The sequence below is a fragment of the Podarcis bocagei genome (genome assembly GCF_964188305.1).
Source record: "Podarcis bocagei genome assembly, chromosome: 15".
In the NCBI taxonomy this organism is placed as follows: Eukaryota; Metazoa; Chordata; class Lepidosauria; order Squamata; family Lacertidae; genus Podarcis; species Podarcis bocagei.
In genome coordinates, this window is record NC_138141.1 from 2,539,314 (window position 1) to 2,552,669 (window position 13,356).

Sequence of the window (13,356 nt, forward strand, 5' to 3'; positions counted from 1 at the left end):
GCCAATGAATTGTCCAAAAGGCAGAAATAAGACTGCACGTTTTTCTTCCTCAGCAATGAGCCTTTTCCAGACATCTCCATCGCTGCACTTGAGCCATCTTGGCAGATACACTGGTCGGGGTCCAAAGGGCAGGCAAGACTCGGGCAGATGGTAAGGACTGTAGGTGTCCTCTGTGCTGGCACAAAGTCCCTTTCTGTTCCTCCTCCTTTTTGGATTGCAAATAGTGCAAGCTTCCAAAGAGAGTTATCTGAAGAGCCCTTGACACATAGGCTTGTTTTTCCCACAACCTGTTCTCTGTGCACCCCCCCCCCAATTGAGATTTAGTATTTTCCTTGTGCTCACACTGCGTCTTTCTATTCAGCAAAAAAAAAATCGTACCTAGGAAACCTGCTTCATACCAGGTCAGACTGTTTGTCCCCTTAGCCTAGTCTTGTCTGCTAGTATTGATTACGGTGGCTCCCCAGGGTCTCAGGCAGGGGGAAGTCCCGTCCCCCCAGTAACTGCTACTCAATCCTTTTTAACTGGAGATGACGGGGGGTGGACCCTGGCTCCAGGCTTTTCCCTTTCAGTCTTGTGCTGCTGCTTTTAGTTTCAGTTGTGCTTGTAGTATTACAGGGTGGCAGCTGCAAAATTCTCTCAGCCTTTCTCCTGCCTCTCAAGGATTCTTGTGCCACAGTTAGCCATGATGGCTAAATAGAATGGTTCAGAGGTGGTATGCCAATGGATACGTGATACTGGTGGGCAAGGGGGTGGGAGGCCTGTCAATGCCTTTGTGTGCCAGTTGTGGGCTTCCCGGAAGAATTTGGCTGACTGCTTTCAGAAACAGAGTGCTAGATAACATATACACTCCTTTATGGTCTTCTGCGATGTTTGTTGGGGTTGTCATAGGTCAGTGGCTAAGCAGACTCAATCCTGGTCGCACATTGCATGGGAGAGTTGATTGATGCAGTGAATCTTAGAGCAGAAGGCCCTGACATCTTTGGATAAAACACATGGTTATAAATCTGAGTGACTGCAGTAATTACAGGTTCCACACAATTTCTTCCAGGGTAGGGATATACATTTGTCAGACTATAATTTTGGTAATCAGGCTGGGGGTCTCTTTCCTAAGCTTATGGCCTTTGCAGGGCTGTGTATTGCTAAGAACTGAAGCTTGGAGGATCTGGCATCTCATGGCTATTGCTGTCTTAGCTGCTGTACTGCCATGTTTTTAGGGACGACTTTGACTCCAAGAAACGGAAGCAGAAAGGTAATGAGCCATGGGGACTGAAAAAACCACGGCACGAACCACCCCAGTACCGAGTCCAGTTGGCCTGCTATGCTGTGAACAGGTAAGGCCAGGAGACCAAGGGGTCCCTTTGGGGGAGGGAATTGCTGAATGAACCCTCTCGTGTCAGGAATAGGAGCTTTTCAAGCTCAACAACTAACTGCCTTGGCAGAAAGGAAGTATATAAATGTCACCGTCTTCATTATTCTCAACGTTTAGCTGATGTTGCTTGGGAATTAGAAACTCACAAATCAGTATAGCTAAAATCAATGCAGTTTTGGAAGGTTCATTCCACCATCTTGTATCCAAACATGCACAAAACCTGCTCCTTAATTTGAGAACTATAATTCAAACTACACTCTTTTGGGGGTTGGTGTTGGCATCTGTCTGTTTTCTCCAGCCGCTTCTGCGATGCCATGGAAATCTTGAGGCGTTACTGCAGCATCCAGCTGCCCAAGGAGTTCTATGATGTGCGCCTCAGCTGGTTGGACACCTTTCCACTCACTCAGCCACTGACTCTCCGGCACCCCAGCCGCATCCAGGTAGCCAGTACTGCTGAAGAGGCGCCTCAGGGTGATGAAGGCACGACGCAGGAAGCTCAGCCAGAAGATGCCAACTCTGCATACAGTGCCAAGGTGAAGGATTTGGTGGTGGTTCTGTTAACGCAAACCAAATGGGGACTGGACCAAGAACTGGCAGTTGTAGTGGGTGAAAACCAGGTGCTGCAAATAGTTTTAATGTTTGAGTCAGGCTGAGCGTCAAGCTTATTTGCGCACCTGTTGAGCTTCACTTTCTCTGTTACTAACGCTTCATCCCACCATACCTGTGAGAGTCCATACTAGGGCATCAAACTACTTTCCCCTTGCAGACTCCGCTAAAGCCCAGTGCTGCTTTGACCATGCTATCCATGCTGAGTACAGCACTACAGCACAGTACAGATTCAGCTGAGGCTGACTAGGTGTCCTGGGATTAACTGATTCTTTTTGCCCATACATGGCTGGTGCCCAACATAAAAGGAATACAGTGGATGCTCGGGTTGCGAACGTGATCCGTGCGGGAGGCACGTTTGCAGCCCACAGCGTTTGCAACCTGCAGTGCTGCATCTGCGCACGTGCAGGTTGTGATTCGTCGCTTCTGCGCATGCGCAAAACGCAATTTAGGACTTTGCGCATGTGCGAGCGCCGAAACCGGGAAGTAACCCGTTCCGGTAATTCCGGGTTCGGTGTGGTGCGCAACCCGAAAACTCACAACCTGAAGTGTCTGTAACCCGAGGTATGACTGTACTGGGCACTGCTTGGCATTCCTGGGGCTCCCACACATTCACCTTCAACTAACAGAACTTGCATATGCACCTGTCTCTTGGTGTTTTAAAGAAGAAAAATGAGAGAGGTGGTAAAGATGATGACTTCTTTGTTGTACATCAAATTCTGCCTACGTATGTTTGTTGAAGATAACAGACATACGGAAACCATAAGCTTTGGTGCCACTTCCTTCACCTTCCCTTTAGCTAGTAACCTCTTCTTCAGATTCTGCATACGGCTCTGTGGCATTGTCGGATTTGGAGAAAGATTTGGGCCCTTCTCGGTGTTTTATATATCTAAGACATTTATATCCAGTTTTTCCATTAAAATGTTTGACGTGGCTTACAGTTGTTTTTTTTATTAAAAAGGTCATAAAAAATACAAGGGAGCAGCAGTTAAAAATAGTATCAATGAATTAAAAACTATAAAAATATGTAAGAACAGTTTACCCGTTGCATAACATTTTGCTAACCCCCTTTTCAGGATCAACCATGCAATAGCCTGTCTGCAATAGGGGGTGGGAGTGAGGAGAGGTCACTCTAGTACCCATGAAGCTATATTATACCAAGTCAGACCATCCTCTCTAGAGAGCCACTCTGATGTGATGGTAGCTGTCTAGAACCCTGGACAGAGGTATTTCCCTTTTTGAGATACCAGGGATTGAACCTTCAGCTTTCTACATGAAATGCTTCTTCCTTTCTGCTAAGATATTGGTCCCTCCCCAATGTAGGTTTTGCTGCTTTCTTCTCCGGGCATTGAAGAATTTTACCGCAATTGTTTGCTATATATTGAAGATCCCAGTGACCAGAGGGAGAGTCCTGAGCACCCAACTAAGCAAATTAAGGTGAGAATCTTCTGGTTCAAGAGAGGGCGGCCTAGAGGGATGCCAGACTTTACTCTTAACCTTCTGCAAGAACTAGGGAGGGTGAAGCTACTCAGATAACTGGGAAGAATATCCATGAAAAAGATAAGAAAATAAGGTGGCGTTAGAACTATATAGGGGCAAAATCTGAGAAGCAGGGTCAGGTGGGAGACTGAAGAGTGATTCAGGGAAAATACATTGATGAATATATTCTCAAGTGCCCTGACCTATGGTTTAAAACAATAAATTTGAATAGATTACAAATGTATGGGCAGAATATTGCAATTTCTTTTCCTATGTGGGAGTGAACTTCTGTTCCATTGAGATCTGGAACGACTTTCTTCTCCTGTGAAAGGGCTTTTATTCCCGCCTTTTCCTCTGTGGTACCAGGAATACCATATCTAGAGACAAAGATTTTAGATGATGTAGGTATTGCTTTTGAGAGCATACATTTGGGGTCAACAGCAAGCTTACCCCCACCTACAAACTACTGTGGGATGTTGGCTGCCTTCTCTAGGAGCAGGTACAGTTGGGCTTCCTTAAGGTCTTCTAGCTGGATGATGTACAAAGTGCCTTAGATCCCTTGCCCCATTCCCCGCACTCAACCTAGATGAGGTTCCTTTTCTATAGCTGGGAGGCTGATGCTGACAGTAACATGTTTTCAGCCCTGCTTGTGGTTCCCTGCATTTTGGATTGGAGAGGTTGTGGTCTGTAAGCGGCTATTCTAGCCATGAAGCATTAGGTTAGACTTGATGCCTTTTGGTCTCTTCCAGCTTTCAGTGGGTAAGGAGCCATGCTGATTAGTCAGGTGTGGTTGGGGGCTGGGGTAGCAGGAGTTGGGGGTAATCAAGGCATCTCCCTGAGCTCAGTCACCCTCCAAGATCTGGGTAGTATGTCTCCTTACAGTCTCTCTTTCCTTAGTTCTTGCTGGGAAAGAAAGCAGACGAAGCAGTGCTGATTGGAGGGGAGTGGTCCCCATCTCTGGACGGTCCTGACCCAGCTGCAAACCCTATGGCTCTGATTCACACAGCCATTCGTTGCACCAAAGCGCAGATTGGTTTGGACTTGAGTGCTTGCACTAAGTGGTGAGTCTAAGTGGTGTTGGGACTGGAGACTATGGGTCTGTTTAGAGCTGGGGTGGGGAACATTTCAGGCCAGGGGCTGCATTCCCTTGTGGGCAACATTTCGGGGGCTGCATGCCAGTGGTGGGTGGGGCAATGGCTTTATTTATATCCTACCCTTCGTCTTCCCTTTCTGCAAAAGTACACATGTACCTCCCAATCCAAGGAAACGAGAGGTGTTAGTTCAGGGGCAAATTCTAGCCAGACCAAAGCACTCAAGGGTGGGGAGCAGGGCTGCTAAGGGGAGTCGCCCAGGGAGAGGCCTGAGAGCCACATTCAGCCCCTGAGCCAGGCCTGAGGTTTCCCCACCCTGGTTTGGAGAGAGATTCATGCAAACTATCAGCCAGCCCCTATTTATTTATATATTGCCTCTTCACATGATATGTTCAAGGAAGTTTACATCAAAACTGATAATGTGAAATCAATAGAATCTTGCTACCTGGGATCCCAGGTGAATGATCATTACAGTGGTAAAAAGGTAAAAGGTAAAGGTACCCCTGCCCTTACGGGCCAGTCGTGTCCGACTCTAGGATTGTGCGCCCATCTCACTTAAGAGGCCTTGGGCCAGCGCTGTCCGGAGACACTTCCGGGTCACGTGGCCAGCGTGACGAAGCTACTCTGGCAAGCCAGAGCCGCACACGGAAACACCATTTACCTTCCCGCTAGTAAGCGGTCCCTATTTATCTACTTGCACCCGGGGGTGCTTTTGAATTGCTAGGTTGGCAGGCGCTGGGACCGAACGACGGGAGCGCACCCTGCCGCGGGGATTCGAACCGCCGACCATGCGATTGGCAAGCCCTAGGCGCTGAGGTTTTACCCACAGTGCCACCCGCATCCCATTGTAGTGGTACCTCAGGTTAAGAACTTAATTCATCTGGAAGTCCGTTCTTAACCTGAAACTGTTCTTAACCTGAGGTACCACTTTAGCAATGGGGCCTCCCGCTGCCACCGTGCCAATTTCTGTTCTCATCCTGAAGCAAAGTTCTTAACCTGAGGTACTTCTGGGTTGGTGGAGTCTGTAACCTGAAGCGTCTGCAACCTGAGGTACCACTGTAGATCTGATCAGTTTGATTGAGTTAAGGGGGATATACTTGGTAACCATACAGTGGTGCCCCGCAAGACGAATGCCTCGCAAGACGGAAAACCCGCTAGACGAAAGGGCTTTCCATTTTGGAGGTGCTTCACAAAACGAATCTCCTATGGGCTTGCTTCGCAAGACGACAATGTCTTGCGAGTTCCTGCTGGTTTTTTCCCCTCCCCCTTTTTTCTAAGCCGCTAAGCCGCTTATCAGCTGATCCGATCAGCAGATAAGCAGCTAAAAGTCGCTAATAGCGCTAATAGCGCTAATCCGTCAATGGGCTTGCTTCGCAAGACGAAAAAACCGCTAGACGAAGAGAACCACAGAACGGATTCTTTTCGTCTTGCGAGGCACCACTGTATCTTTGAATTTCCAGGTAGATTTTAATAGTCGTAGGAACATATGCAGCTGCCTTATACTGAGTCAGTCCATTGGTCCATCTGGCTCAGGAGTCTCCACGCTGACTGGCCGTGGCTCCAGGGTTTCAGCCTTCCTCCAGCCCACCTGCAGATGCTGGAGATTGAAGCTGGGACTTTCTGCATGCAAAGCATGTGTTCTTCCCCTGAGCTATGGCCCTTTCCCGTTTAGGCAGAGTAAATGCCTGTTTTGCTGTTAGCATACTATATCCTATAGTCGAAACGGGGCCAAAAATAAAACACATTATAACATAAAACTTTCTGGGTGTCCCCCCTGCCTTCAGAAGTGAGGTGGGTAGAGACTGGAAGAAGTTCCTTCTTGGTTGTGTTCCCCAGCTGTGGAAACCCCTTTCCAGGGAATATCCCCAGTGCCTCTTCTTCTGTCTGTTTGGCACCATGCAAACCCCTTTTTATGTTTCCAAGCTTTTCACCTCTGTTTTTCTTTCCCCCTTTTAAATGTTGCTGCTGTGTTGTTTTTATGGCTTGCGACTTTCATTTTTTATTGTTCATTATTTATGTTGATATTTTTAGGGTTTTACATAAGCTGCCTGGTGCACCATATGAATGCAGGCTGGGTATAAATGCCTAGAATGAAAAAAAAGTGAAACTACAAGTCAATGTTAGAAAGGGACTTGTCTGTGATTTGGAGCAGACGGCCTGTGCATGCAGCTTCATGCTCAGGGACTACAGAAGACTCTGCGATCAGAAGAAGTATTGAGCAGATTATGGCGGGCGGCCACAAAGGAACATGTGCCAGAGCACAGGATTGTCGTCCCCGGGGCCCGGGGCCCTTTTTGCTTACCATGTGCCACCATTGCTTCTCCTGTGATGGGAGACCAGATTGGTGGGTGGAGGGTAAAGCTTCTGTCCATACTGCCAAGCAATACAAAAGCCCACTAGTCATATTAGTCTGTTAGAACAAATTTTAAAAAATGACTATGTGGCACCTTTGAGGCTGATTTAACTGTGGCATCAGTTTTCCTGGACTGGAAGCCTAATACTGCATCCGGTGAAGAGGACTTTTAGTCCATGAATATTGATACAACACAAATCTCTTCCTTTTTCAGATGCTACAGGATTCGTTCCCTGTTTCTCATTTTATCATTCAGAAGCACGCCAGCATGTCATTATTGCTTGGCTAGCTTGGCCACTAGGTGGCCTGCCTTTTTAATGAGATAAAGCAAGCAAATCGGTTTTGTTGAGTCTCAGCTTTATGCATGTGCTATGCAAAATTACGTTGATTTTATTCTGGAAATTTATTGCTGCAATGTAAGAGGGCTATTTTTCAGAAATGCCTACAGCACTAATTTCTTTTTTGGCAGAACTGAAATGGCTATGGCAGGGGTCGGGAATCTTTTTTGGCCAGAGGCTAGAGCCTGTCCTCAGGGCCAAACGCAAAGGAACTCTTTGCCAGCAGCAACCAGCGGCTTAGTGCTGGACAGCAAACGCTGTTTTTTTCCATTTGTAAACTTAACATTTTCCCTTTGCAGTCCCACAAACCTGTTGCTTCTTCAGAAGATAAATGCCTACAGGTGTGGTTTGAATTCAAACCAAGCCTGCAGATAGACAATTTCAAAAGGGCTTGTCAGTAACTCCCGCTTTTCAAGAAACCATCAGCAGCATGCTTTAAGTTCCTCATTGCTCCTTTGCAGCCATGTCTTTACCTGCCTGTGGGGCAGGTGTTTGTGGTTTGGAGAAAATTGCTTCAAGGGCCAGTCTAGAAACTGCCAGGCCTAATTCTGGTTCATAGCCTGGCAGAGGTTCCCCATGTCTGGCATGGGAATGTCTGGGATTATGACCACATTTTCCAAGTCTGCTTCTTAAAAAAAAATAAAAAATGATAAGAGCTAGTGTGTACTTTAAATAACCCCATGAATCAAAGACCTGAGGAGAGTTCTGTAGTTAATGATGAAGTTGTTTCTGCCCTTTGTGAGCTGAGAGCATCCTCTCCTCTGTTTACCTTCTGGGTCCCCTTCCTCTCACCTGTAGCAGTGAAGCAAAGGCAGCCTCCTTTTGAGCCATCACTGGCGGGGGGCGGGGAGCAAGAGCCTTCTTTGTGGGTGGGAAGCATCAATACACAGAATAGGTGGAGTTGCAGAAAACATGGGTGGATACGGGTCTCATTGCCCAGGCTCAAGCGCTTTTGCTCAGTTCTTGGGGCTTGGGGAGCTACTTCTAGGGAAAGCCCATTTGTGCTGCCATCCTAACTGAGAACTGTGTGCCACTGGTTCCCTGGAAGTCCAGCAGATGCTTTTGCACATGAGCTCCTTGGAGTCAGTGAATACTTCATAAGATCAGACCTCCAGCCAATCGACACGGAGGGGAGAAGCCGGAACTTGGAATACATTGGTTTGGTTAGTAGCAGCATGGCTATATATAGATTCCTTACACTGGGTAACCATGGCAACAGATCTTATTTTGCTTAAACCTGACTGCACATGTGACTTGTTTGGGAAGTAACAGATGTAGGAAGATGGGAGCTTCTGGGCCTTTAAAGCTTTGCCACCTGTTGAATTCAGTCTTGGGTTGGAGTACTCGTTCCTCAGAGACCCTCTTCTTCTGTTCTCTAGTGCTGAACAAAGTCAAATGTTTCTGCAACTGCAGTGAGCGAGGCTAGCAGAATGAATGACACTCAAGTTCTGGATTCTGGAACCATTATAGGCCAAGAGCAGCAACAGAGCTTGGCTGATCACTGGATTTTGTGGAAGGAATCCGTCCTGGGCCAGTATTCATTGGGCAACTGTTGCCAACTTGGATGGAAAGTAGATCTTCTCCAGTAGCATTTGGCTGTCTCACTAGCTTATTTATTCATAAAATGTATATACCACAGTAGACAAAGAAATCACTTAACTGACTTACGGGGGAAAGGATTATAATAGTAAAGCAATGGCCCCACCTGTGCACTATACATTTAAGCTGAACAAAATAACACAACACGATGGTCAATAGCAGTGGCACTAAACACTATTTATAGACTAATACAAACGATCAGAAATTGCAACCAAAGTCTTGTTTTGTTTGTTTTGTTTTTATTATTTTTACTTGGTCTGAGTATGTCTGGCCGGGCAAGAAAGATTTACAGCAGGCAGGAACTTCTGAAGGTCAGGTTACAGTGTGAACAAGCTGTAAGAGCTGATTATTTTCGCCCAGATAACGTTCCTGTGGGAGTAGCCAGGTAAAGTCCAACTGGCAGTTAAAGTCCAACTGACAGTTCAGCTGCTGTAGGGCGCTGGCTTTGGGATGCCATTTGTCTACATGGGATTTGCACCTTCCTGATTGTGAAGAGGACCGTAAATTAATTCAGCCTTGAACAAGCGAATAAGGAAAGGAGTGGTTTAATGGGAATCTAATAGCCAGTAACCAGATACAAGATATACAAGATGGCAGCGCGCATAGACGCTGTGGCTTAGTGCTCTCCCTCAGCGTTTTGTTTTGTTTTTATTATTTTTACTTGGTCTGAGTATGTCTGGCCGGGCAAGAAAGATTTACAGCAGGCAGGAACTTCTGAAGGTCGGGTTACAGTGTGAACAAGCTGTAAGAGCTGATTATTTTCGCCCAGATAACGTTCCTGTGGGAGTAGCCAGGCCACCGGGCTCTCCATGGATTACTATGCCTCCAGGGAGGAGGCGAAGGCGGCGTAGAGACAGGAGGCAAAAGCGAGGTTGTCGGGCTGGCGTCCTGGTAAGATTGCAGAGGAGTCCATCTAAACCACCGCTCCCTAGCATATTTCTTGCTAATGTGAGATCTCTTACCAACAACACTCTCTACACGTATGACTGTACAGCCATCTATTCCAGCAACAAAATCATCAAGTTTGCTGATGACACTACGGTGGTAGGGCTCATTTCAGGAGGGGATGAGTCCGCCTATCGGGACGAGGTGGAGCGGCTCTGTGTTTGGTGTGGAGAGAACAATCTGGCTCTTAATACGGCTAAGACCAAGGAATTGGTGGTGGATTACAGGAAAAAAAAGGCGGACATTCAGCCCTTGTATATCAACGGGGAACGGGTGGAGAGGGTGGCGGAATTCAGGTTTTTGGGAGTAGCTATCGATCAGGGCATGACTTGGAGCGCACATACCACTGCTCTGGTGAAGAAGGCCCAGCAGAGAATTTATTACCTCAGACTTTTAAAGAAGAACAATCTGAGTGAGAGACTGCTGGTGTGCTTCTACCGAGGCTCCATAGAGAGCATTCTTACATACTGTATTTGTGCTTGAGAAGGATGCAGTTCAGTTTCTTAACAAGATATAAGTAATTATAAATGCTGCAGGAAATATGCTAGTTAGATTTTCATTGTTTTATTTAATTGCATTATGATCCACTGACTGGATGGGGTACTGTTTTCATCTGGTGTTTAGTGCCTTCCCGCCGCAGCAGTACCTATTTATCTACTTATGTCAGGCATTCTTGCTGTTAATGTTGTGCTGTGTCTTTAATTTTCCTTACAGTATATTAGTTTCACTTGTGGCTAACTATATTATGTTCTTTACAATTTGTTACCAGCATCAGTGACTACCGTATCATATCAGCACTGATCCAGAGCATATTTCCTACAGCATTTATATTTACTTACATCTTGTTAAGAAATTGAACTGCATCCTTCTCATATTAATTCTTACAAGTCTGGGTGATGAAGCATTGAACGAAACAGATTGGTTATCTGGAAACTCTGTTCCGGCGATATTTGGTGACAGATTATGTATATATCGAACTTTTGAATTATTCCACCGCGACCGGTGAAGAAGATTTAGAGACTTTGGTTGCAATTTCTGATCATTTGTATTAGTCAGTGTGTTATTTTGTCAGGTTGTCTATATTGCAACATAGAGGTCTGTTCATTATACATTTAAGGCAGTATCATTCCGTTTTAAACACCTGTGGCTTCTCCCACAGGGCTGTGGGAGCTGCAGTTTGTTAAGGAGGTTGAAAGTTGTTAGGAGACGATTCTGCTCACAAAGCTATAAGGAATTGATGATATATTCCTATGAGAGAAATAGGGATCTCCTCACAACTTTAATGCCCCCGCCCGATTCTTTGGGGGAAGCCCACAGCTGTTTAAAGTGGAATGATACTGCTTTAAAGGGCATCGTGCAGATGTGGGGCAGTATCAATTCTTATAAAAATACAATAAATTAAAACTTTTAAAAAGCTAACTAAAACAGAAGGTAATTTTATACCATAGATAAAACTGAGTGGTGCATAAAGAGAAAAAAAGTATAAGCATTAGGAATCAGAGTCCAGGGAACTTTGGGTAAGCATATATGTATTTAAAGCTGTTTACTGCCTCTGTTTCTGCAACCACCTGAGGGAGGAAATTCCAAAGGCGGATGCCACCACCAAGAATGCCAACTTCCATGTTGTTGCCAAGCAGCAAACCCAGCAGGGACAACCAACAGGGTTTCCTTGGAAGATCTTAAAAGCTGGTTTGGTCTGTACTCGGGAAGGTGGTATGCTAGATTAATGGCCACTGCACACACAATTCTCTTCTTTAGGTGAATGCCAAACATGTTATACATGTACATGTAAAGTGTGAATGCTGAGAACATGTGCTGGCATAGAGAGAGGCCTCTCCAGAGGTTTGAGTTAATCTGCCAATTGAGTGTGTGTTTGGTGCCAAACCCACGCCTGCTGTTGTGTAATGTGTGAAGATACAAATTGTTCAGATCCCTGAATATATTGAAGACTCAAAAGAACTGAAAATCATTTTAAGGTGCAGCTTAAAAACGGGTGGTGGTAATGGGGCTTGGAGTGGGGAGAGATCAGCTTTTGAAAGATATTTTCCCAAAGCAAAAGATGAACACTTATGAGACTATGTTGAATCTATATATGTATTTTTAGAACAGAATTGGTGATGCTGTTGAGGAAAGGGAGTCCAGGAATGTGTGTGACCTCCTTAGTATTGTCAGATGATGGGAACAAATGAGCCCGACCACACAGTACAGCTAGGGTGGGGAACCGTTTTTCTGACGTGGACCTCGTTCTTTCAGGGATAATCAGTAGTTGGGAGTGGAGCACCCCTTTCCCCCTCTCTTTCTGCCGTCCCCTCCCCCCCCCCACCTGAAATAAGGCTGAGAGCTGCAGGTTGCTCTCCTCCACACTACAGGCAAAAAAGTCCCTGCATTGCTGGCTGCTGGCTGGTATGAGTCAATATCCCAGGAGTCCCATCTCCTCCTCCTCCTCCTCCTCCTCCTCCTCCTCCTCCTCTATCCTGATGGCTGACAAATCCATTCTGTAGGTTTTTTTTTTTTCCAAAAAGGGAGAAATGCAAATAGCATTACATACACAGGTCATTTAAGTATATCCTCATCTAATTTGTAGAGCTTAGTGTGTGTAGTTCAGTGTCTTGAGTCCCCTCTTGTGACCTTTGGGGAAGGAATCCTCACAGTACTTACTGGCTCATTGCTGTGACATTTCTGCATTTTTCAGAAATCATTCTGTATTTTGCTGCTTGTTTTGCTGCTTCTCTAGGAATGAGGCAACTTCCTGTGGGAGTCTTGCATCCCTACACACTTTCTGCATTTGCAATCAAGCCATCCCCACTCTACTTCTTGAATTTAGTGTGATCTCTCAAGGAGGCTGATCCTGATTTACTTTGGCCTTGGCTCCATGGGTGGGATGGAGAGTGTTTAGCAGGAACCACCCTGAGTCCTGTAACTGACCTGGGATGCACCCAGCTCTTTCCTTTTGGGACTACCAGGAGAGGCATAGACTTGGAACAGATAGGATTGATCAAGACCTAAAAGGCTCTTGGTCTCAGCGACCAAGTAAAGAAACCATTCTGTAAACAGCCTGCATACCAGCTGCAGCAGAAGAGCTTGATGGGACTGTACAGCCCTCCTGAGAAGGGGCATTTTTGTGTCCTGTTGTGTCTCAATTCTCTCTCCAATCCCTGCTCATCAGGTTCCGGTTTGCAGAGTTCAGATACCTGCGTGAGGGAAACCCATCTCATCAGGAGAGGACAGTGGTCTTCTTGCCAGACATTTGGAGCTGCATGCCATCTCTTGAAGAATGGGAGGCCTCATGCAAGCAGAAAGCAGAAAAAGCTGCTGCACCATCAGAAGAGAAAGGGGAGATGGTAAGAATGGGTTGGTGTTGGACAGAAAGTCCACCAGAGCAGAGAGAAATCAGAGGCACCCGGTAACCTACAGCATGATAGCTTAAAAGGAGGGTTTTTTAATATTTTATTTATTTACTTAAGGCACTTTTATACCACTTGGGAGAAGGGCCATTTGATTCCCAGCATCTACAGGTAGGGCTGGATGAGAACCCTGCCTGAAACCCATTTTAGGGAGTTGCTGCCCTTCTGTGTA

General features: G+C 46.1%; 1 protein-coding gene and 1 long non-coding RNA gene across 2 annotated transcripts in view; both read left to right on the forward strand.

The window, feature by feature from the left end:
* The window catches only part of CCAR2 (cell cycle and apoptosis regulator 2), a 31,015-nt gene that overhangs the window by 8,810 nt on the left and 8,849 nt on the right, over positions 1-13,356 (forward strand). Inside the window, exons 7-12 of the mRNA XM_081171477.1 lie at positions 54-150; positions 1,215-1,331; positions 1,668-1,902; positions 3,299-3,412; positions 4,352-4,515; positions 12,947-13,121. Of these exons, the coding sequence (XP_081027603.1) occupies positions 54-150; positions 1,215-1,331; positions 1,668-1,902; positions 3,299-3,412; positions 4,352-4,515; positions 12,947-13,121 (902 nt within the window). The remainder of the gene's footprint in view (positions 1-53; positions 151-1,214; positions 1,332-1,667; positions 1,903-3,298; positions 3,413-4,351; positions 4,516-12,946; positions 13,122-13,356) is intronic.
* LOC308574008 lies at positions 10,267-10,792 on the forward strand. The gene is made up of 2 exons (XR_014002298.1): positions 10,267-10,701; positions 10,741-10,792. It is a non-coding gene; the product is annotated as an uncharacterized lncRNA (long non-coding RNA).